This window comes from Cottoperca gobio, chromosome 3 (assembly GCF_900634415.1).
Source record: "Cottoperca gobio chromosome 3, fCotGob3.1, whole genome shotgun sequence".
Classification (NCBI taxonomy): domain Eukaryota; kingdom Metazoa; phylum Chordata; class Actinopteri; order Perciformes; family Bovichtidae; genus Cottoperca; species Cottoperca gobio.
In genome coordinates this window covers 17,772,149-17,796,018 of record NC_041357.1, presented here as the reverse complement: position 1 = coordinate 17,796,018, position 23,870 = coordinate 17,772,149, and the positions used below count along the sequence as shown (strand labels likewise).

Below are 23,870 nucleotides of genomic sequence, written 5' to 3'. Positions count from 1 at the left end.
TAATAATGTTTATATATATAAATAGATATTTCTATATGATAATCTACATATACAGTTAGGTCCATAAATATTTGGACATTGACACAATGTTCATCATTTTGGCTCTGTACACGACCACAATCGACTGAAATTAAACAATCAATATGTGCTTTAAGTGCAGACTTTCAGCTTTAATTTGAGGGTATTTACATCCAAATCAGATGAATGGTGGAGGAATTACAACACATTGTATACGTGGTATCCCCTTTTTAAAGGGACCAAAAGTAATTGGGCAAAGTAACATAATCATAAATTAAATTGTCACTTTTAATATTTGGTTGCAAATCCTTTGCAGTCAATGACAGCCTGAAGTGCTGGAACCCATAGACATCACCAGACGCTGGGTTTGGTCCCTGGTGATGCTCTGTCTTCACTTCCTGCTTGTTCTTTGGGCAGTTTCCCTTCAGTTTTGTCTTCAGCAAGTGAAATGCTCAATTGGATTCAGGTCAGGTGACTGACTTGGCCATTGCAGAACATCCCACTTCTTTGCTTTAACAAACTCTTTGGTTGCTTTCGCAGTGTGCTTTGGGTCATTGTCCATCTGCACTGTGAAGCGCCGTCCAATGAGTTCTGAAGCATTTGGCTGAATATGAGCAGATAATATTGCCCGAAACACTTTAGAGTTCATACTGCTGCTTTTGTCAGCAGTCACATCATCAATAAATACAAGGGAACCAGCTCCATTGGCAGCCATACATGCCCACGCCATAACACTACCACCACCGTGCTTCACTGATGAGGTGGTGTGCTTTGGATCATGAGCAGTTCCTTCCCTTCTCCATACTCTTCTCTCCCATCATTCTGGTACAAGTTGATCTTTGTCTCATCTGTCCACAGGATGTTGATCCAGAACTTTACAGGCTTTTTTAGATGCGTTTTAGCAAACTCTATTCTGGTCTTCCTGTTTTTGAGGCTCACCAATGGTTTACATGGTGTGGAGAACCCTCTGTATTTACTCTGGTGAAGTCTTCTCTTGATTGTTGACTTTGACACAGATACACCCACTGTACCTCCTGGAGAGTTCTTGATCTGAACTGTTGTGAAGGGCTTTTTCTTCACCAGGAGAAGAATTCTTCTGTCATCCACCACAGTTGTCTTCCAGTGGTCTTCAAGATGTTTTGGTGTTGCTGAACTCACCAGTGCATCCTTTCTTTTTAAGAATGTACCAAACAGTTGATTTGGCCACACCTAATGTTTTTTCTAACGAGGAAACACACACCTGGCCATGGGACAGCTGAACAGCCAATTGTCCAATTCATTTTGGTGCCTTAAAAAGGGGATACCACGTATAAAATGTGTTGTAATTCCTCCACCATTCATCTGATTTGGATCAAATTAAAGCTGAAAGTCTGCACTTAACGCACATATTGATTTTTAATGTCAAGTCCATTGTGGTGGTGTACAAAAATTATGAACATTTTGTCAAAGTCCAAATATTTATGGACCTAACTGTATGTGGACATGCAGCTCCCAACAAAAGAAAAATATAGTGGATTACTTTCACCCAAGTTATTAACAAACTATGTATATTCATATACAAACACATTTCTTTGGAGATATGTGATAAGTAAAAAATTACAATTATGGACTTTCAGGACTTTTTTATGGACTAAAATTATGACACAACATTATGAGATAGTTTCTGACTTTTAAAGTAATAATTAGGATTACAATTACTTACTTACTATTTTATTAATTTGATTTATTATCAAATAACTTGAGTTAAATCTCAAAACTCATATAATTTACATACAACCCAACCCACACATTCACCAATATACTATGTTTTTAAAAATATATATAAAACTAATAATAATAGTACATCAAATTAAACTGATACATAGGTAAATGTATAAAATAAAGTAAAATAAAATATGCTTGGGGTCAACATAAATAAATAGAAAGCTTTTTGCTTAAAATATAGCTCCATTTCTTCTTGAAATGTTTTAAGTGAGGTTTTACTTTACTAATTCACATTTATGAATGTACAATTGTGCAACAAAAAAGGCTCACAATGGGATTAATTAGAAAATACTCTTCATATATTAAACCTTTAAAAAGAACAACAACACCTCAAGTAGAAGATGGACAGTTTCAGTATGGGAATCACATAAGGTGCAGCTTGAATCTAAATATGTTTTTAATTTAAAGAAAAAGGGACCTAACCGGGTCAATATTTAATTATTTAAATACAAATACCCGGGGGACATATCAGTGTCATGTTGCCTGAAGTAGCCCAGGGAAGTCATGTCATCAGATAAGCGCACAGTGACGTCCAGAAGGTGGGAGCTGTTTCTGAATGTGGCCAACGGGCTGCTGCACTGACTTTACTGCGAGCCTGTCAAACACAACCAACACAGCCAACATGGCGGACTGGGGTGAGAAACTTAAATTAGGAATGATAGCTAACAGTACATCATACGCTTGTCACCGTATTTGTGTTACAAACCTTACACGTTATTGTCAAACGATGTGGATTAGCCTAACACATTTCGTGTTGTCGTTTTTACAGACGCTGAAACCTTCGAGTCGGAGGAGACTATTAAAAAGGCGGCAGAGGTTGACAAATGGGAAGGCGAAGACGATGAAGACGATGTTAAGGTAAATAAAACACAAGTTCGGTACGAGCTGGGATTAAAGTTATCCTGCGCGTGTTGGGGTTAAGGTCAAGCAAACTGTTAGCTGGACCGGTTGGTATCAAGCTAACGGATTGCTGCCCCCGCTGTGGTGCCCATGCTTCAACGCGGTTTCAGGCTGCCTGTCAATCCTAATCCGAGCCTGCGTTAGCTTTGTGCTAGCCGACGGCTAACTCATGTGGCTCCACCAGTAAACCAGTAGTTACTCTAGTTTAGCTAGCTAACGTTAGCCTGTCTACTCGATATTCAACTGGCGTAAAGTACCGTTACCAGTGAATGTACACTTGCCAGTTAACGTTTGTGGATTAAACTTGATTTCTGGATGCTAATTGTGTTTGTTTTCGTTTTGCGATGTATATATTGGATAGCAGGGCTTAATTTGGATAATGTAGCTTGAAGCTAATGTTTTAACGGGCCACTTAGCTAGCAAGCTCGCTAGCTCCCCATATCAGTTAGCGTCTAAAGATTAGCTTGAATGTTGGGTAACCTCGACGGTAGCGTCGTTAAATTAAGTGGTTTAGAGTTCTTGTTTGGTTAATTTTGACTGCTGTCTAAAGTATGTTGCATTAAATAATTATGGGAGATTAGTATTTGTGCCCTGTCCTGGATTTCCTCAGTTAGTTACGTCCAACATGAGGCGGCGTTAGCGAGCTAGCCAACTTTAGCCACAATCAGATGAAATCATCATCTGGGTTGATGACTCAACTCAAACCAAGAACGAGGCCTAGACATTTCCAGCTTTACAACAGGCGTATGGCAACTGGTGCTCTGTTGATAACTGCAATACAGCTGGTTATTAGCGGACTGTTGACATGGTTGTTGTCCCGAAACCACGGATAATTGACTCAGGGAAAGTGCTAGTAGAGGCCTCTTCAATTGTTCAGTTTTCTGTCACATATGGTGCCTAAACTAAAGAAACTGGTGGGTTCATGTCCTCTATAGTAAAAACTGTTGTCTTATGCAGCAAGCAAGGATAAAATGTTTGTTCCAAAGCAGGACTAAAGCACTTAATTTCTGCCCAAAATGCATCTATTTGTAATTTCAAGTGGATTGTATTTAGGTATTATTGAATGTATAATATGCTTGAGCATATTATAAATTCAATAATACACAACAGCTCATTGAGTTATGTGTAACTGTGTAAAGTTGAGTTATTAAATTAAGGTAAAAGATGGATTTAAATGAGTAATAATGGTTATGTGGATATTCTTGGAGTGAGTATACTCTTGGCAGATTTTCAATTGCGTTTTTTAACTTTGTTGTTGGATCAGTCCCCAGCACTAGTGGCACTTTCTTAAGGCAGTGTCATTATTCATGTATTAACATTTATATTTTCATACCACAATATATAAGATGTAATTCCAAATTACACAGAAAATAATCATACTAATGTTTCAATGTTGTACAGTATTACATGAGACCAAATTATTTATTTTTGTTTTCAAAAAATAATAATAAAAACTAAAATGTATTTTAGTTATTACAGCTTACTGAGATTCATTAGTTTAAAAGTAAATCATATCAGTACAAACTGATTTCACTTCAATTTGGTCTGAATGGACCTCGACTCTCCCAGCTTTGCATACTTTTCGTGCCTAGATACCTATGGACTATACCTGTTGTGTGGTTACATTCATTTAGGCTGTAAACCAGTCTGAACAACTCATTCAGTGCTGGAAGCATTGGGACAGTTTGTATTTTTTGTGAGCAGATATGTCTTTTTTTGTAATTTCTCTGATTTGTGTAAGTTTGTGTCTTAAGTCATGTACCGTTTGAAGAGTTAGTTTACTCATCATTCAAATATCAACCATTGAAATTTATTTTGTAACCATTTACATTTGTCTTAATTAGTGTTGTGTTGGCCTGTGTGTATGTGTGTTATTCACAGGATAACTGGGATGATGAGGAGGAAGAAGCCGAGAAAAAGGCACAGGTGAAAAAAACTGGTATGTATTTCATTTCTGCCTGTTTCCCCGAGATCATAATATATTATGCTAATAAATAGCAAAGGTGTCTGCTTTCACTGCAGATTCACACATGTTGTTGTTCCATTATTTATATTTTCAGAGACAAAGGTTTCTGAAAAGAAAAAGTTGAGTGAGAAGATCAAAGAGAAAGAGAAACCAGTCAAAGAAAAAGCATGCAGGAGGAGCAGAAGATGAAAGATGAGATGGATGAAGATGTGAGTTTTTTTTAAGTTTATTTTACAGTTCTATATCATTACAAACTGTTGTGCTCTCTGTTATCTCTAGTAATGTTTTACTTTGTGACATGTGTCATTATAGGAAGAAGAGCTCACTCCTGAAGAACTACTCGCAGAGAAGATAAGAGTGAAGAAATTACAGGAAGACGCAGACTTGGAGCTAGCAAAAGATGCTTTTGGTAAGACGTCATCACCCTTCAGATAAAAATAATATTAAATTAAAATGTGGAAAAACGTTTTTAGTAAACAATTAGTGGTCTTCAACAATACACACTACTTCCCTTTTTTCTATAAATACAACCGTACAACTACTGCATACCCTTTTTAAGAGAGTATGTCGTTTATATTCATATTTAATGTTTAATTTGGGCTTTGATTGCTTAAGTCTTTGCTTGATTGCTCCCTTGGTTGCTTTTACATTAGAATTTGCTCATATACTTGTGTTTAGCTGTGTCATGTATGTACACTCGAATTGTGTGTTCAGGGTCCCTAAAAATGAACAGACTGATACAGTATTTGAAAATAAAAAAAAATCTTCTAATATCATCTGATATTTAAAAAAAATGCGTAACATAAATGAACCATTTTGATATGAATCCCTGAGATTTGTAACCAAGATACTTATGCGTGTCATTTTACAAATGAAAATAAACTTGTCGGTGCTCTCTGCTGGACAAACTATTTAATAGGCCATTTTCACGGAAGACATTCTGTCTTGTTATAAAAGGAAAAGCACAGGTGTAAATAATCAAAAATAATAATTGCTAAATTCCATTTAGCTGCTTTGATTTCAGTGGCGGTGAGTAGCAGCTGTGAAGTAGCAGTGCAGTGTCTGCACAGTTTCTGTCTGTATAAATGCTACAACTCCTCAAGACCCTAACAAAGTTCCTGTGTCTTGCTTGCCCCCTTGCTAATTTAAGTGTAGGGGGGGTTAGCCCCGAATTGAGCAACAACGGACCAGATCTATTCTCATTTAAGTGACAAGCTGCTGACCAGCAATCAGACCTTCAACAACATAGATCTATTTTTATTATTTTTTATTAAACATAGGATATTGTTTTTCATTTAAATTTCAGCAAATATTTTATGTGTCCAAAGATTCTATATATCGTGACAAAACTTGTGATTTACACTCGTTATTATTATTTCATAATGTTTTAACACCTGTGCTTTTCCTGCTATGACCAGTCAAACTGTTTCATGGTGACACTGTTTTCTAAATGACCACACTCATAGTTTGTCATTTCTGTACTGCAATTTGTTGTGGCTGCTGTCATCTCAGAACCCTCAGAATTCACCCTTAAGCGTTGGTATTAACATAGTTTGGCTTTTGCATCTGTGACTTAGTATGCCCTTTTTTTAAAAAGATCCCTTGAACTGTCTCTTTTAAAATATTAAAATAAAATATATATTTTTCAGGTGTCTGCAGCACTTCAAACAGTGTCACTGGGATTGATGTCATGTCTCCATCTTCCAAAGAAGACTTCACTGAGTTTGAAAAATTGCTGAAAGAAAAGATATCTCAGTTTGAAAAATCTGTGCATTATTCAAGTTTCTTGGATTCATTGTTTCGGGAACTCTGTATTTCATGTAAGTACATCATCTCTTAGTTGTTTTTACACTTATACATTACCTTACATTTGAATCAAAGCATGCTTAACTCGTAACATTTTTTCTTTCTCCCTCTTACAGTGGAAATAGAGGACTTGAAGAAAGTCAGTAATTCTCTGACAGCCCTACTTAGTGAAAAACAGAAACAAGAAAAAGTGAGTGTGTGCATGCTTGTATTTTCTTAGATAAATTCTGATCTGTAATTTATATTCAGAAGGTGTTGCTGTTCAATCAACTGATTCAGAAATCAATTGTGGTATGCCTAGTCTAGGAGTTTGTCCTTAAACATGCATATGGTTTCTACTAAATCTAACCGTTGTGTATATGTGTTATTAAAGTGTACTATGCCAGTTTACCGGCTGTATAAATTAATCATTTAGTTTGTTGCACAGTTGAACTTGAAAATTCTCCGATAAAATTGGAAAGCTGTTTTGACCTTAATGTTCATTAAGGTACATTTTTTTTTTAAAGTTACATTTGCCTTTTACAGCAAAACAAAGGAAAGAAGAAGAAGAAAGGGGTCGTACCTGGAGGTGGATTGAAAGCACAGCTGAGAGATGACCTTGACTATGCAGAGTTTGATGGTGGCTACGCCCAAGACTATGAGGATTTCATGTGACACTGGCTCCATCAACCCTGCCCTTTTCCCCTCCTAACCCTCAGAAATGCAGCTGTACCTTCTCATGCTGTCCAGTGCCATCCTGGAAAATCTGAACTATGTGTTGCCCCCTTCATTTTGCTTCAATGACCAGAGGGCATATACCAGGAAGCATCCAGTCTCACCAACTCTTTAATACATATGGAATTGCCTTTTCTGTCTCATTCAGCCTCGACTCACACACATCATGTATAATCTGTTGGGTAACCAATCTTCAATAGATAATACATTGTGACTGCTGTTCTCTGAGTTTCGCAGGGCTCATTTTTTATTAAATGTTGCTTCTGTCAAAAATAAGCAGATACAGTATTTCAGTTATAAGTAAAGTGACATAGAAACACAAGGATCTACGCTAATTCTTTAAGCAGAATGTATATATTATAGGTCTCACTTGCCTGTGGATGGTTATCTTACAGGAAAGTATATAGTATCTATAACTTGCCAAATTCAGAACAATTATTCAATACATTATTCATCTTTATCTCTGGAAGGTTGCATTGTGGGTGATTTTGAGACTGACGCAACATGTAAGTAGTAGTTGTAATTTTACAGAGAGCACACGACATTCACTGTAAGGTAAAAGAGATAGACAAGTATAATAAATGTGACTTTAAAACCTCACAGCCATTCTCTGAAATATCCTTTAAAGTATGGAGCAAGAGTACTTAAAGGTATTTTATGTGCATGACAAATGTGCTTTACTAATTTGATTTCTACTAATGCAGAAAAAAAGTATGGATCAGGCTAGTGGATTAACTTACTATGACTGGTCTCCTAATCATTGCTTCTGCAGGCTTGTATCAAGTGTGATGAGGAGCGGGGGCTTATGGGCTTCACCCCACCATGTCTTCATACGGGCTACAGTTTGTCAAAAGGGGCATATTTCTCCTTTTTCTTTTTCGAGCAATTTCAATGTTACATGGACAATTGGATACACACAATGTGGAAGATACAGCATCTGCAGTGTTTTATAAGCATCTAATTTAATAAATCACTGGTCAAAAAACATTGGTTGTGTTTCTGTTTACAATATCAATGAAAGAAACGTGCAATAATGCAGCACCCTGATTACTATTTTTAAGGCATGTGTAATAAATACTTTATTTACAATTTCAAGTAAATATTTACCACAGTACTTTTGAAAATGTAAGGTAAAACAAACTGCAAATATTCCTTGCAAGGATGCTGCAAGAAATGTATTGTTTAGTTACATATTTACTTGATTTGAAAGAATATTCAATATACAATTGTATTGTATTGTATCAAAACAAGGTTAACCCTATCCACCCATCTACATTGCAGCCTTTTCAGTGTTGTCGTTTAGCTTGTGGCCTTTGCGCGTCTTTCTGGTGCTACGTCTACTGCTGCTGCGGGGTTCATTGGCCCTCTGCCGGCGTCGGTTCTGCCTACCTTCTCCTCTCACGACACTCGTTACTGTCTGACCTTGGGAACTCTGCAGAGCCTGGAAGACACTCTGGCTTGCAGCTTCACGATCTCCACAGGTGAACGTCAACGCTACGCCCTCGTTGCTCTTCATGACACGAGATGTGCCATCAGAAGAGCCATCAAAGCAACGTCCAAGTGCGATCTCTTTGGCTGTGCGGGGATCTTGGTCTGTCACTGTATAAATTCCGTAGTTATGGCCCAGGGGGTCAAGAGGTGCTAGCATGGTGAACTCATTGGTGTCATTGTTGACAGCTAGGGGCAGATGGTTGACCAAATACTCCTGAAGCATAGTGGTGACCTCATCTCTCTTACAGCTTCCTTGTGGAATTACCTTTATCAGGGTACGATCTACACGTTCCTGATCATAGAGCATCCCACTGCACTTGAACTCCAGGCACACCGCTGAAAGTGTTGCCTGGTCCATGTCACGAATGCTGCGAGTGTCACGGAGGCCATACAGCTGGCCTACCGTCTTCGGGTGGGTGCCACCCATGTTGCGAGACCGCACATTGATCTCATGTGGGCTGTTGATTTTGACTTTGATGTAGCAGGCCCGGTATTCCAAGGGCTTGGGCCACCAGCTCAAGTAGTCCTCTGTCCAGCTCATTGGGTCATCTTCATTGAATGGTACTGTATTGTAATCGTAGCGGTCTCCTTCAACTCTTGAGAAGCGGAAGTGTGCCGCACTGAACGGGGCCTCCTCACATTCTTTCAACTTCTCAAATGCGTACACTGGTCCGTTGCTTTCTTCTGCTGTGTTGGGACCTGGTTTTGCCATATTGATGCTAAATGCAGTCTTCTTCACTCTGGGGTCATCATGGTCTGTCCGCCTGTAGTTCAGTTTATTCAGGTAAGGCTGGGGTACTCCAATGAGGTTGGGATTGAGTTTGGGAGTAGAGGAGACGGCCTCCAACTCTTCTCCTCCAAGGTTGGCCATGACATAGGCAGAGTAAGCATCAGCTTTTTGTTCATCGCAGAAGGCAGGAAGACATCCGCCACTGGAGCCAGTGATGACACTATCAAAACGGCCCCAGGCACGTGGGTTAGTGGAGTAGCCGGCTGTGGGCTCCATGTTTATAAGACTCACCACAACTCCCTCCACCTGCTCACTGGGCATGAAGCGGTCACTGCGGAAGGCCCTTACTTTCACATAACACCTGCGGTTCTCTGGGACATCCAGGTTAAAAAGACGTCTCTCCCTGATCTCCATGTTGCCAATCAGAAAGGTTCTCTCCTCCCTTTTACCTCTTCTTTTCTTCTCCACCTGCAGACTTCCTTCCTCTTCCCACAGGCCAGTATTAGGGTTCAGTGACCACAGCTTCATGGTGTTAAGGTGCTCAGACATCGTCACCTGGGCAGAATCCAGGAACACCTTCACTTCACCTGCGTTCAGGGGCTCATTGTTTTCCTCACCCCTAAAGTCAACTGAGAACATCCCGTAGGTTCTCAGTGGCAAGGTATCTCCTTCATCTCCTACAAAGTTGAGATCACTTTGAGCTGCAGCAGCTGTGGAGACGTCTCTGGGGTCCAGGAACGTTACACTGGCATTTACTTTACCAGTGAAGACTTCTCCTTTTTCTGTATAAAAGGTATAGGGAGGAATCTGGATTTGAACCATTGCTTCCTGGCCCTCTGCCTCCCCAAGCTCCAGAGTGTTGCTTTCTGTAGAGCTGATGGTCACAGGGGCTTTCTTTCTTAGAAGTTTAATCTCATGATAAACAGCCCCTCCTTTGGTGTTAAATGGGAGTACCTTTGTGGTGTTGACAAATTTCTGCATGTTGTCAACAAAAGTCAGGACTAGCCTCTCTGTGTCTGGAGGAACCTGGATGGAGAATGTACCTTTGTAGCCTGTGCGGCTGATTCGAACTCCATTCATAAAGACATGGCCAAACCTCATTGGCTCACCATTATCTGCAGCAATGGCCCTACCATGCACAATGGCCTTGGTGTCCACACATTTCTGGCAGCCGCATTCAGTGACCTCCATGGTGGGCAGTTGGTAGCCCTGGCAGGTTAGCTGCCTCTTCTCCATCTTTTTGACACCACAGCAGTAAGCCACTTTGTCTTTGCACCTGATGGCATTGTCCTGCTGTCCAGCACATGTACTTGAGGGGCACTTGCCAACATTGTAGTAGAAGGATTCTGTGCTGTTTTGATAGCAGTCATGTGGAAGGCGGATGAGGTGGGATTCAGGCATGGGATTACATGAGTGCTCATCTCTACCTGTATAAGAGATGTAGAAATCAAAATTTAGTTTGATCATACTGCAATTTGTCTGAACTATAATACAGTATGAACCCCATTGATATTACTCTACTCAGTCCATTATTCTCATTCCTGTGTATTCAATATGTGTTTATCGAGAACACACCTAAGACTTTGAGTGTAGCTGGTTTGGTCTTAATAGATCCAGAGGGACCACTTGCTCTGCAGTAGTACTCCCCAGTCTGCTCAAGATGCAGATTTCTTAGGACCAAGGTGCTATCGGTGTGCTTCTCTATGACACTGCCATTATGAAACCTGTTGGTTCATACAAAAGAAAAGAGAAGGAAATGCATTAATAGTCATTAGTATACCATATCATTCAGACATTGGATGCTTCTATGGGAGTCAATAACATTTTTGGACAATAATTTCACTATTACAAATCCTACCATTGGTACTTTTCTGGTTGTGGTGTTCCTGCCACTTTGCAGCAGAAGGCAGCAGTTTGTCCCGCCCTCCTAGCTTTGTTCTCAGGGTTACTCAACACATGAAGCTTCTCTGAAAAATCCAAATTGGAGATAAAATAACATTCACTGTTAGTTTATTTGCCTGCTTAACAAACTCATCAGTAGAATGCAGTTCACAATGAACATTTAGGTGAACTGCAATTAAATATTTTGCTGTACTGTACCTGTTCTTTTCAGCTGTATACTGAGGACAGAGGTACGTTCAGCATTGTGCGGCACAACAACGCTGACGGTGGCGTGACCCTGCAAGTTGACTGTCAGGGTGGTGTTGCCATCAGGGCAGATACCAGGGATGCAGAAATGCCCGTTGTGGTCGGTAAGGGTAAGGAGTTTACCAGAGCGAAGAATGGTAGCCCCTTCAGCAGTGAGACCCCCAGCACCACGAACAGAACCCAGCAGAACGTGCCCTTTACACATGCATGCGTCACACTCAGCATTCACCTTCCCCATCACACACTGCAGGGAGCAATCTAAAGAGTAGAATAAAACAAGTTTAGCCATTTTGTGAAAACTTCATCACCCAGATCTGATGATGACAAGAGAATTGAAGGAGAAGGGTCTGTCTGACTAAACCAATGCTAGTTCACCTGTTTTCGGGCACTCGGGTCCATCGCATGATTTCTCTTCCACTTTAGGTCCACTGCAAGGCATAGACCGAGATAGGCAGTTTCTGGAGCGCAGTTGGACCCCCACCTGACCACAAAGGGCGGGGCATAGGCTCCAGTCTGACCACAGACCCCAGTTACCCTGAATGTTCACAGTGTTATCTGTTGGAAAAGGTCAAATAATCACCTGAAATTCATCAGCAAAGAGTTCCTCTCTTATTCTTATCTCTTACACCAGCAAAGTCAGAAGACAAGGTCCAAGACTCAGAGTGTATGGTCCTGCTTTTACACTGAGACTAACTTTTGGTGAATGAATGAATATTTAAGGTTATGAAGATATGAAAAATAATATTAAACCTTTGGGACAGAGGAAACGGACTGCATAGTTGGAGCAGTTGCGTTCAGGACCCTGCTCCTCATTGAGGCACCAGAAGCCCACAGTGGGGTCTGCATGAACTATCTCCCCAGTTTCACGGGCTGGGACCCAATCAGTGGTTCTGGCTTCGATTGCCCGGGGAGTCTCACACACGCGGGCTCGGTAGTAGAAGCGGATTGCCTCCAGCTGCTCATAGTCTCCACGGCCTCCAGGGTGATCAACATTGAACCATGTTGTCCACTCATGGTTGTCTAGACAGAGTATAGAAACATGTTAGGAATGTGGCTCAAACCACCAGAAAAAAAAGGCCTTATAAAGTTATGGCTACATATTTGGTTAAATTTGGAATAGAAGTTACCATCAGAGTTGTACACTTCTGGGCTTGACTCTTTGTTGTCTCTTCTCCAAGATCCTGCAAGACACAAATGTCTTGGATGTATCTCAAAGGATATTTGTACCATGCACTACAATAATATCTGACACTACACTTTATCTGTCACTACTCTAAAAGTTAGTGAGCTGTATTTAACTTGACCATAAGGTCACACCATTAAATATCTAAAATCATGTTAATCTTGAGTATAATCGTTTTGTATCAGAGTTCCAGAGAGACGTTTTAGGAGGAAATATTAATCAATCAATGCAAACTGTACTTCAGTCGTAGCTGTTAATCAGTCTTGATTAAGAACTTGATCAGGGACACGGAAAAATACAGTAGGGGGTAAAAAGGAATTTAGAAAACATGACAACAAACCTACAAACAGTTTGAGTATACAAATAAGAACATACTTTCAGCTTTAGGCCAATGTTTGTAGAAAAGACAACCAAATCACACATCAACATTCAATTTTCCTTTGACTGTACATTGTCTCTTTTGTCCACCTGCCTCTCATTATTCACGCTTCTCCAACCTCGTATTGCAATGCACAACTGTGTGTCTGTGTTTTTATGTGTATGGATTTGCAAGTGTCCCCATCTGTTACTTAAAATGTGCCAATAACAACTGGTATTGGTGATTGACCCACCTTGAGCTGTAATAACAGTGGCTGTGGTGATTCCCAGGAAGAGAAGAAGAGGCCTCACCAACATTCTCACACGCTGCCTCTACGTCTGAGTCTTGAACTTTCACCTCTCCTAATGTGCGTTTCACCAGGAACTCCAAAGAAAAGAGTCCAGCAGCCGAGCCTCACTGGTGGGACAATGAAAGATCCAAAATGGTGAAACATAACAAAAAATAAAAAGATCAATGTTGCATTTAATTTTTCTTTAAATAACACAATGCATACCATACATACCTGTAGATATGAGTCAATTAGACAAAACGACTTACCTAAATTGTGTTTCATTGTTTTAATTTTACAAAAGTGAAAAAAACAATAGTTCACTTCTGAAACCAAAATGTTTCTTAAAGAATAGATTCCATCATCTTTGTCTATTTGGGTGAAAAAAACATGGCCTGACAGAAACCCCCAACTCAGATTACACATCTGTGTTAGCCATCACCATTTGTCACTGGAACACTCAAACATTTCTGCATCCACTGACGAAACACTGGCTACACAATTCAAACACCCACACACAGCATAAGGTTTGCATTTGTACACTTATAATAATAAATAATCACTGGAAAAATTGTACATGGCAGACTAATTTGTCACCTTTGCTTTTAAATTGAAAGAACAGAAAAGATATTGATAAAATAATTAGGATTGGGCAGCATGGATAACATGCAATATATGAGAGTGCAGTAATCACAATAAAAGCTATTGGCAGATAAGCAAGTTACCAAAAGTCCTCTGAAGTAAAGAATGATGTATTGTACATGTTTCAAATCACAGGCTCCTAAATTTAAATCAATCTTTTTCAAACGTAAACCATCAACTCTTTTTTTCTGATTACATTTTAAATCATATACATAAGTTACATTTCGATTGCAACATTCCTATATATAATTCAAGTACATGGTTAGCAGATTTATATGAACACATAATCTTATTTAACAATCTGTTTCTTTCTTACCTTCTTGTTGAGTGCACTTTCTGTACAGGAATGTCCTTCTTTCCTTTTTTTTCTTTCCTTATACTTCTCTCTCACATCTCTCTCCTCCTCTGTTCTTCACTCTGGTTCAACTCACTCCTTCACTGTCTCTTTTATACCTCTTTGCCTCCAGCAGCCCTCCCTCCTCTCTCGGCAGTGTGCCACAATGTCTTTTGATTACACTATAATCCTTATAATTTATCACCTTCATTGTACAACCATGACACCAGATGGTTATTGATTAGTGCTACGTATGAAAGAGGGACAGTCAGGGGGTCTGAGTAACACATGCTGGTGTTAATAAATTGACCCCCTGCCATCTCCAATATCAATGGGGATTGAGTCACACTGGGCATTTGTCCTCTCCTCTGCTCCCAGTTTGTACTGTTCATGCAGAATGTACAGCTTCATAAAAAAGGTGATCCAGTATGGTATACTAATATTGCACAATATTGCTTTGTTATGCTAATTTATTTTCAATAAAGCTTTATCAGAGATGAAAAACCATCAAGTGAACAATTGATTCTTGATTAATCTGTCTGGCCGTAATGTCACATGTTTTGGAAATATTAGGTTAGTTGACATTTCTGGCATTAAATCACACATTTAGTTTAGCCATAGTTTTACCATCTGTAATAAAGGATATATCTTTATAATAAAAGAATGTAATAAAATGCACAAAAACATTTGGTCAAAAGTGAAGAGGGATTTGAGCATAGGTCAAAATCTTCTATTATTATTTAGTCTTACTGACATCTACACTTTGTTATGTCATATTAACAGACCAGTGACATTTGTCTGCCAGTTTGCTGAGAGGCCATTCTCAACGCCTGCAATCACACCGAGGAAACTTGACACTGATTTATGCTAACTACAACACAATCCAAGAAAACCTCATTATGTAAATACATAGGTGCAGCAGTGTTCTTGTCAATATAAATCAATCAAAAACTGAGTGTATAGAGTGGTAAAATGTTATTGGAGCATAAAATCAGTACTACTATCTACTATCAAAGTAAAGCAGGTTTTAGTAAACCTACACAAAGTGGTGAAACCAAATGTGAACTTCAAACAAACGTATCTTTGCAAACATTTTTACAAGGTCAGATCACTTTAGGTTGAATGATGAAGCTATGTACTGTATGTCTAAACCTTTGTAATCTGTTACTGCATGTCTGTCCTGTAACTGTTGGTTAACAGTCAGTCATTTCTTTTTGGAAAGTCAAAGAGTTGGCAGCTGTCAGGCAACCTCTTTTTATCTCCATTATGAACAAAATGTAGACTTCAGGGATAGTTTTCAACCATGATGGTGGGGATCTTTCTTACTTTTGCTGTTCCATAAACAATTAAGTTTAAAAGAAAAAATCAAGTCATCTTGAATGTTTTGGGATTTGGGGGTAGTGTGAGACGCTATAACAAAACCCATAAGTGTTTAAGTTTACATTGTTTTATCTACGGAGTCCATATTCTAGAGAAATAGACCAGTTGTGGAAGAAGCATTCAGATCTTTTACTTAAGTAAAGTAACAATACTACAGTTAAAAAATACTCTGTTTTAAATGAAAGTAAAAGCACAGAAGTATTATCATCAAAATATACTTAAAGTACCAAAAGTAAAAGTAGCAGAATGGCCCATTTCAGAATAGTATCATATTAACTGGATTATTATTGACAATGCATTCATGTATTTATCACTTTAAGATTTCAGCTGGTAAAGGTGGGGCTCATTTTAATGACTTTAGACACTGCTGGGTGGCTTAGATTTCTATTTTGTATTAATAATCCGAATCTGCAAAGTAACTAACGCTATCAATTAAAATAAGTGGATTAAAAGGTACGTACTAAATATTTAAGTACCTCAAAGGTGTACCTAAGTACAATACTTGAGTACATATACTTAGTTGCATTCCACCACCGAAAGAGACAAAAAGGGACCTGGAGAGGATGTGGAGCAGCAGTTTCTAAAAATACACTTGTGTCAGTCATGTCTGTTAGAGATCCTGTACAGTCGTCACTATCTGTTGTTTTTCCACACAACATTCATTAGCTGACCTCATCCTGGCAATTACAAGGCAAAGAACACAGAGCACGGGAAGAATATAACCTGGTCCTGCACCTCAGTTTCTCCAGTCTTCTTTCAGTACCCAGGACAGGTGAGGGGACAAATGACTGGTGTCTGCTGCAAATGTTACATAAAGTACATCGTGCTTGTAGTTAAAGGATACTACTTGACACGAAGGTAGTTCTCCTCAAAGGGAAAAAACTATTCTATTCAACAAGCACAACCTTATTTCATGTTTACCTTCCGCTCGGCAGAAGTGGTTTGCTATGTGAGGAAAGAGGTGTCTGTGGGAAAAAACGAAGGACGATGGACAAGTGCAAGTGCTGGTGAAGCCACTTGCATCCTCAATGCAGTCTTTTTTTTTCAGTACAGAAGAAAAGAACCGGTGGAAAAACATTCACTCACTCGCTGTTTTCATACTTCATGCTTGTCTGGACGGCGTGCAAGTGCAAATGTTTTCATTAACATGGTCAGACTTTGGTCCTGATATCATAATTGCACAGAAGTTACCAAAGTTTATCACACTCCTCAGTAAAACAGATTGACATTCTGCGATGCGTTAATGTTGCTAATATACATATAGATTAATATTTATCCACTAGCCTATATTGCATAAACTCCAGGTTCGTTTTATGTTTCATCACTTCCAGATGGACAGCAGATTAAACATTTACAAGCCGTTTAGTGAGGACAACTTTACAACACTTTTTAGCTCCTCAAAGGACTTTTATGTCTTTCTTTAAACAAGGAGGACAGAGGTGGTGGGTTAGGATGTGAGGGCAGGAAAGTGAGAGAAGTGACCCGGCGACCAAACTGTGATGGAAAGTAACTACCTAGATTCATTAGGTAAAGTTTTAAGGTAGGCCACTTGTATGCTACTTTACTTAAATATTTCCATTTTCTGTTTTTTTAAACTACTTCACTACACATATTATACTTTCCCCCGTGTTACATTTATCTGACAGCTATAGTTTCTTTTCAGATTAAGATTTAACATATAAAATATCATTGTCATATAAAATATGATGAATTGTCATTGAAAATGTATAAAGGAGTTAACAATAAATGACTGGCCATCTAAAACATTTAAATGTTGCTAAAATATCAGTAATCAAAGTCATAAAATATATAATAAAATAACATAAGGGACATTTCTGCTGTATCTAACTTTTGATAATTACTTTATACTATTTTTATTTTAAACTGCTTGTGAATACTTCTTCCACCACTGGCATATTTGCTTTCCTCAATAAGGCACCAACTCACAATATGTAGGTGATTGAAATGAGTTGCCACAAAGGCTGGAATACTGAATTGTGAAAAAACAAAAATACCGTAACATAGTACTGTCATTGCGAATAATTCTTAAAAAAAGTAAAGATTCGTGTAATGTTTGTGGTTAACACAGAGTGTTTTATCACATGTGAAGGATACCTGCCAATCACATTAACGATAGAGGCGGGCCACGTTTTCTTCACCATGATTAATATGTAGCGTCTCATTGACGACTCTACGCCATAGTTACATGAGCTCAGAACAAAAACAAACACCTGACACGCCATCAATTACCAAGCTGGAGTCAATCCCAAGAGGCAGCTCTGCTGGAGCCAGAAGGCAGAACAGGTCACATGAACACAGTTTACCAAGATAACTAAATAAACAAAGTTTCAGGGTTTTTGTTAAATTCTTTAACCTGCCACACCGACTGGGGATAATGCTTTATTCAAATACATGATGCAAGCAACATTAGTTTAAACTTTATATCAGACATAGCTTCTCTTTTGGTTTTAAAGCTGACTCAATTGTAATATAATTGTCTCAACCCACAGATGAACTTGAAAGTCGTTTAATAAGTTGTGGACAGTAACTAAGTATATTTATGTATTTAAGTACAATTTAAGATACTTCCATATTTCCATTTTATGCTACTTTATACCTCAATTGAGTACAGTTCATTTATTTAATTTATCATTTTAATTACTAGTTACTTTGTAGATTTAGATTAATACAAAATGTACTCATACATACTTAACAATTAAATCATATATTATTATAGGTTACGTTAAGACTTTATACGTGAGCTACCCACGGAGTTCAAATGGGCTTCATTATTAATAAGTATTGTACATTAATGGAACAAAATTCATAATCTGATAATATAATAAATTCTGCACAATGAGTACTTCCACTTTTGACACTTTAAGTATATTTTGATGTCATTACTTTTGTGCTTCTACTAAAGTAAAAACTTGCTTTTACTTGTAACAGAGTATTTTTACATTGTCGTATAGCTGCTTTTACCAAAGAAAATATCTAAATACTTCTTCCACCACTGTATTCAACTAAAGATGAACATTTAATCATTATTAGGTTTAAAGCTGACAGTGACAATTTGCTTGTATTCAGTATATGATAGATGAAGCTATCCCAGTCTATTTGAATCAACCACGTGCCAGTGTTCTTTCTCATGGGGCTCTTTGTGATCCAAACCAATTTCCTCCTCAATGAGAAAACGTCTCCTGGTGATGGAGGGCGTCCGTTTTCAACAGAGATGTAATTCTTGTAAACTGAAAAGTGATGTCCTTCCCTGAAAGTCAAATGTGTTGACTTCTAAATGTCTTAGCGATTTTCTTGAATCTGAATGACTTTGTTTTGCCTCTGAACTTACCTAAAGGAAGTAGAGCGGGCTCTCTCTCCCTCTGAGTGAGGCCGGGCCCCTAATGACAGTAGCAGAAGTTGCTCTGCATACTTTCACTGGTGGAGTCATTAAAATGGATCAACACCAACCCCCCAGAGCTCTCCGTCTCCTCTCTGTCCTGAAAATATTTTGTGAAGCTCAGTCTCTGTCTCAGCTATAAGAGTCTCCTATGTTTAACCACAGTAGTCATGCACACTGAGAGACTGTATTGCCCTTTGTATTTCTGCACCTCTACAGATTTAGGGATAAATTCACATTTTTTCAAGTCTTCAACCTCATCACTTTGGTTGTGATTTAAACGTCTTATTATTAGACTGGGCCTCACTGCTCACAGTCAAAGCCAATAAAATAAAATCGGTTGTGTCTTTGTCTCAATGGAGGAAATGTTATTGCGAATTAAAGATGGGACACTTGTCTGGGAGAGAGGTGTTATTTAAAGTATGAGTAGACAAACCACAGAGGAAGTCTGCAACACAAACAGGTTGACAGTGTGTTTTTGAAATGTGATGATTAAAATGTTTCACGTTAAACGCTGTATTTTATTGACGTTATGGTTGAACAACTTTTGAACATAAACATATTCACCTGAAGGCTATAGGGATTTGACTTATCACCAGAGATGCCTGTGCAAGCCTTCTACAAATTATAGATGTACTCTTATTCACTTGGTACTAACCTTTAACTAGTTAGTGCATTACAATACATTTTACGTTGCTGTTAAAGTAAAAGTTTAAGGACAGCTTCCTCTTGGACAACAACCCTCGGACAGCAGAACACATTGCTTTAGGTCTCCGCTCACTTAGGGTACATCACTCTGCCAGGCTAAACAATGACCAACAGCTACAGGTAAGGGACAAAGTATTATGCATTTCAAAACCCAGAAATAAGGACATTATAAACTATGTCACCTTTCTTCTTTGTATTACTTCAATCAGGTCTGTCTTACTGATAAACAGATGCTTATTTATACATGGCAGCAGTTCCTGATCAACATTAATTTACAGTCATGTGTGTGTGTGTGTGTGTGTGTGTGTGTGTGTGTGTGTGTGTGTGTGTGTCCATCTGGCATGTATAAGTCCACTATTAACTGAGTCTATGTGTCATCATGGCAAAATGTGCTCCTGGACACAACGACATTAGTGGGAGCTACCACAGAGGCGGTTTTGAGGAAATTGGCAGGTATTTATATTTCTGTCTATGGACAGATTTATTCACCGCGGTAGTTTTGCAACCGTGCAAGATGCAGTCCCGAAACTTTACAGATGTGTAGTTAAGATAAAAATGCAGGCCGAGTTTGAAGATTGGTGTGGTCGAGCAAGGACAGCGGAAGTTAGGGGGATAGGAAGTAGTGAAGGGACCATGCCGATTTCACGTCGCTGCTGGTGTGATCTCATCGCCAAATGGTCTCTAGTTTATCTTCGTTTTTGGCCTCTAACAACTCCTGAGGGAAATATCTGGCTCTTTATCTGTTAAATGCTCCACTACAGTGTGGTCACCAGTAAGTCACTAACCTTATGAAGTTACTTGATTATAAAGATGATAAAACACAATTAGATGATCAAAAGAACCCATTATCATTACCAAACAATACCAAAGTGCTATTTCCACTTACACGGTTGTAGAGATACTGCACGTTAACCTGGCTGCAAGAAGAAGAGGACATGTGTTTTTCTGCTGACTCATTATGGGGAGCACATGTAAAGGTTTTAGCATCTCCTTCTTGTTTTCTGGCCGGCTATAGCTCAGTAAAGCATGAAGACATGCAGGATTAAGGGCAAGATTGGAAACATGTGTGTCTGACCTGAAAGACGGATGATATGTGCTCAACAAGTTCGTCCATTTTCGTCCTGGATTGTGGTTTGGAGACCTCTGGAGACCCTAGTTATAAAGGTCTGGAGGCGGAGGATATTTTACTTTGGGGAGACAAAAGAGAACATTCTCCCTCAAAAAACCTTTTGTCTTCACATTATTTTAATCCTACATTTAGTCCAGTGCACTCTTAATCAGAAAAGGCCTTAAATCACATCTCAGTTTCATGTCTGCAAAAACAAATGTAATTGTAAGTTCAGCACATCTTGTTTCTTTGTAAAATGTGTTAACTGAAAACTGAAAACTTCCCCCCCCAGAGCCACAGCTCAACAAAAAGACATGTTGCAGCTGCTTGTTTTATTCTCTCGTCTGTCTCAGTATTGTAATATTTCTGTTTCAGGTCATGTTGGGACTCAAGACTCAACAACAGGCCAGGAAGTAATACTTACTTGATTCACGGCAAAAGTCAGCAAAATGGCAGGCAGTCAACAGAGGCTAAACAAATCCAAAAGGTGAGGAGGGAGGCATGAAAGATGAAACAATAGACTGACAAACAGAGGAACAGTGTTGGTGGGCAAGTATACTGTATGTACTGAATGGCTGACTATGGGGAATGAGTGGCAGGTGTGCTGACAGGTTGTTTTGGTCTTTTCCTCGAATTTGTTGACAATAACAAAAATATAGAATATTAATCAGACTTATCCTTTAAATGTATTTTCTTGTTTTCTTTATTGTGCCAAATTGTTACGTAAGGCTTAATGCAAAATCATATTTAATATCTTTAGCATGAACGAAGACAAATGTTGAAGAACACTGTATTTATATATTTTACAGAGGATAAAATGCATGTGGAATAACTATAGGAGGAATTACAGACTTTGATCCAGATCATGAAAGAGAACATTTATGTGAAGATAATCAGTTATTCCTGCATTCGTTCCCATGATAAAAGACAGGAAACTCAACAGCTGGAAGAAACACTCAAGATCATGAGTTTTCATGAGTCGTTTAAAACCTGGCTTGATTCAGCCGTAGCTAAACCGGAGAAGAGAGGAAGATGTGTTGCACAAGGAACTATTCATGTTACATTACACAGCTTTGAGAAAATATTAAAAAGCTCTTTGAATGATAAATTGGCACAGATTGATCATTCAACGAGTTTTCAGTCAAGTTTTTAATATTTTCTCAAAGCTTTCATGAGGAACATTTTTGGATTTATGTCCATCTCAGTGTCTCTCTGTCCTACCTTCTGTCTTAATTGACACCTCATACACTAATTTATTGTTAATAAAATAAAATACCGGACCTTTTCTGCATTCTGTGCTCCTCTGAAAGAAAGATTTTTATTTGGCTGCATCTTCGGCCAAAAAACTCCCTTGTTGGCTCAGGAAAAGAATGATGGGAAAAACAAATCTGTTCAGGGATGGATTTGTTGACAGTAATAGTGTTAGCCACGGGAAGCATTCAGGCTGGTTTTAGCCATGCTAGGGGATGGCAATGTTGGTCTGTTGGTCAGCCTGGCACTTTGATCCACACTTACATATCTCAACAACTAAAACATTACACCTGTTTTATATCAGCATGTTGGCATTGTCATTATGAGCATGTTGTAATGCTAATGTTAGCATTTAGCCCAAATCAGTGGCATGCCTGTAGACTCTTAGTCTTGTTACATGGGCATGTCACATATGGGTAGCAACACATTTTCACATTTAGTTTTTCCAGCAAATGGCAGATATTAAAACAGGCTGCAGTCTATTGAAGTATACATTATGTCTGTACATATCCAGATAATTAAAATGTTATTTTTTTCATTCCTTTTGTTTACTTACTTGTATATTGTATACTTACTTACAACTACTGTTGATATACATATTCTGCAAAAAGAACCACCCAGTATACTTGATCTTACTTCCTTTTTTTTTTTGTTTTAGTTTCCCCGGCGAAGAAAGCCAACTGGTGTTTTCCAACATTTTATTTCTTCCTTGTACAGTAACTATTATACATGTCTGGGCTTCTTGTCCAGCGACAGTGACACATCAGTGAGAGAGAAGAGAAATGAACACAGGAGTCATAGAGCTTACCATCATGGCCTGAAAGAACAGTAAATGTACTTTACAGGAATTCAGTGTTGCATAATGAGGAAAACTGTTGCAGGTTGTAAAACAGAAACGTTTCCGCCAAGAACAACAGGGGAAGAAGCCAGTCTGAGCCAGAGGTAAGTAAGTACAGAGTTATCCTGAGAACTGTTACTGAAATGAAATATTGCTTGTTAAGTGTACTGTACCTATCAATGCCACGTCAAAATGTTCTTTATGTTTCTTTTAAGCTGATTACTTGTTTGGCTACATCTTAAAACCTGTTTGAAAGGTTAAACAACAAACAAACAATGTTGCAATATTTATGCTTAATCAAGATGAGCAATGTTGAGATAAAAATCTTATTTTTGTCAAAGAAGCACGATCAGCAACAGCTATTTGACCCAACTCACGTAAAAAAGTAAATATCTGTGAACTCTCAAAAGGCAGCAGTCCAATATTGTCTCTCTATAATTGGCTTAAAGTTAATTCAAAGTAATATTACATTAAAATTACTTAAGTAGATGGCCACATGATATAATAATTAGGGCTGTCAAGCGATACATTTTTTAAATCTAATTAATTACATGCTTTGTGATTAATTAATCTAAATTTATCGCATATATCAATCAATGAGTAGCATTATAAACTTAAAGGTCAACATGTCTTTTATTTCAATACTATTTCTCCAATATCTTGTTTGCCACAATTATCTTAGACACCACAGACCATCAGTTTGACATAAAGTGCAATTTAAAATTTGGCATAACACCTTTCATTGCATAATAAACAATATCTTTACAAGTTGTGTCATTTGAATCATCTGTAAAGCCTCCGTTAACCCCCTGTCCTCTACCACCTGCAGTCCATTGCAATAGATT

General features: G+C 38.4%; 2 protein-coding genes across 2 annotated transcripts; one reads left to right on the top strand and one right to left on the bottom strand.

The window, feature by feature from the left end:
- The first annotated feature begins 2,256 nt into the window (after positions 1 to 2,256).
- On the top strand, positions 2,257 to 7,775 carry eif3jb (eukaryotic translation initiation factor 3, subunit Jb). Its single transcript, XM_029426867.1, is given in 9 exon segments — positions 2,257 to 2,417; positions 2,552 to 2,640; positions 4,564 to 4,621; positions 4,743 to 4,792; positions 4,795 to 4,857; positions 4,961 to 5,057; positions 6,298 to 6,468; positions 6,571 to 6,644; positions 6,980 to 7,775. Coding segments are annotated over 9 exon segments (810 nt in total). The 5' UTR covers positions 2,257 to 2,338; the 3' UTR covers positions 7,109 to 7,775.
- On the bottom strand, positions 7,148 to 14,420 carry cilp (cartilage intermediate layer protein, nucleotide pyrophosphohydrolase). Its single transcript, XM_029426878.1, has 9 exons — positions 14,326 to 14,420; positions 13,332 to 13,495; positions 12,665 to 12,718; positions 12,288 to 12,557; positions 11,913 to 12,092; positions 11,490 to 11,795; positions 11,248 to 11,356; positions 10,965 to 11,113; positions 7,148 to 10,816 (listed from the first exon to the last, which is right to left on the bottom strand). The coding sequence occupies exons 2-9, from the start codon at positions 13,393 to 13,395 to the stop codon at positions 8,439 to 8,441; spliced, it is 3,510 nt and encodes a 1,169-aa protein (XP_029282738.1). The 5' UTR covers positions 13,396 to 13,495; positions 14,326 to 14,420; the 3' UTR covers positions 7,148 to 8,438.
- Between the last annotated feature and the right edge of the window lie 9,450 nt (positions 14,421 to 23,870).

What these genes read in the sequence shown, in the direction of transcription:
- cilp (XM_029426878.1), bottom strand. Translation starts at nt 13,395, where the DNA reads ATGTTGGTGAGGCCTCTTCTTCTCTTCCTGGGAATCACCACAGCCACT. An exon ending in ACCCGAGTGCCCGAAAACAG is followed by an intron (nt 11,796 to 11,912) that starts GTGAACTAGCAT and finishes TCTACTCTTTAG; the next exon opens with ATTGCTCCCTGCAGTGTGTG. An exon ending in TATACAGCTGAAAAGAACAG is followed by an intron (nt 11,357 to 11,489) that starts GTACAGTACAGC and finishes TGGATTTTTCAG; the next exon opens with AGAAGCTTCATGTGTTGAGT.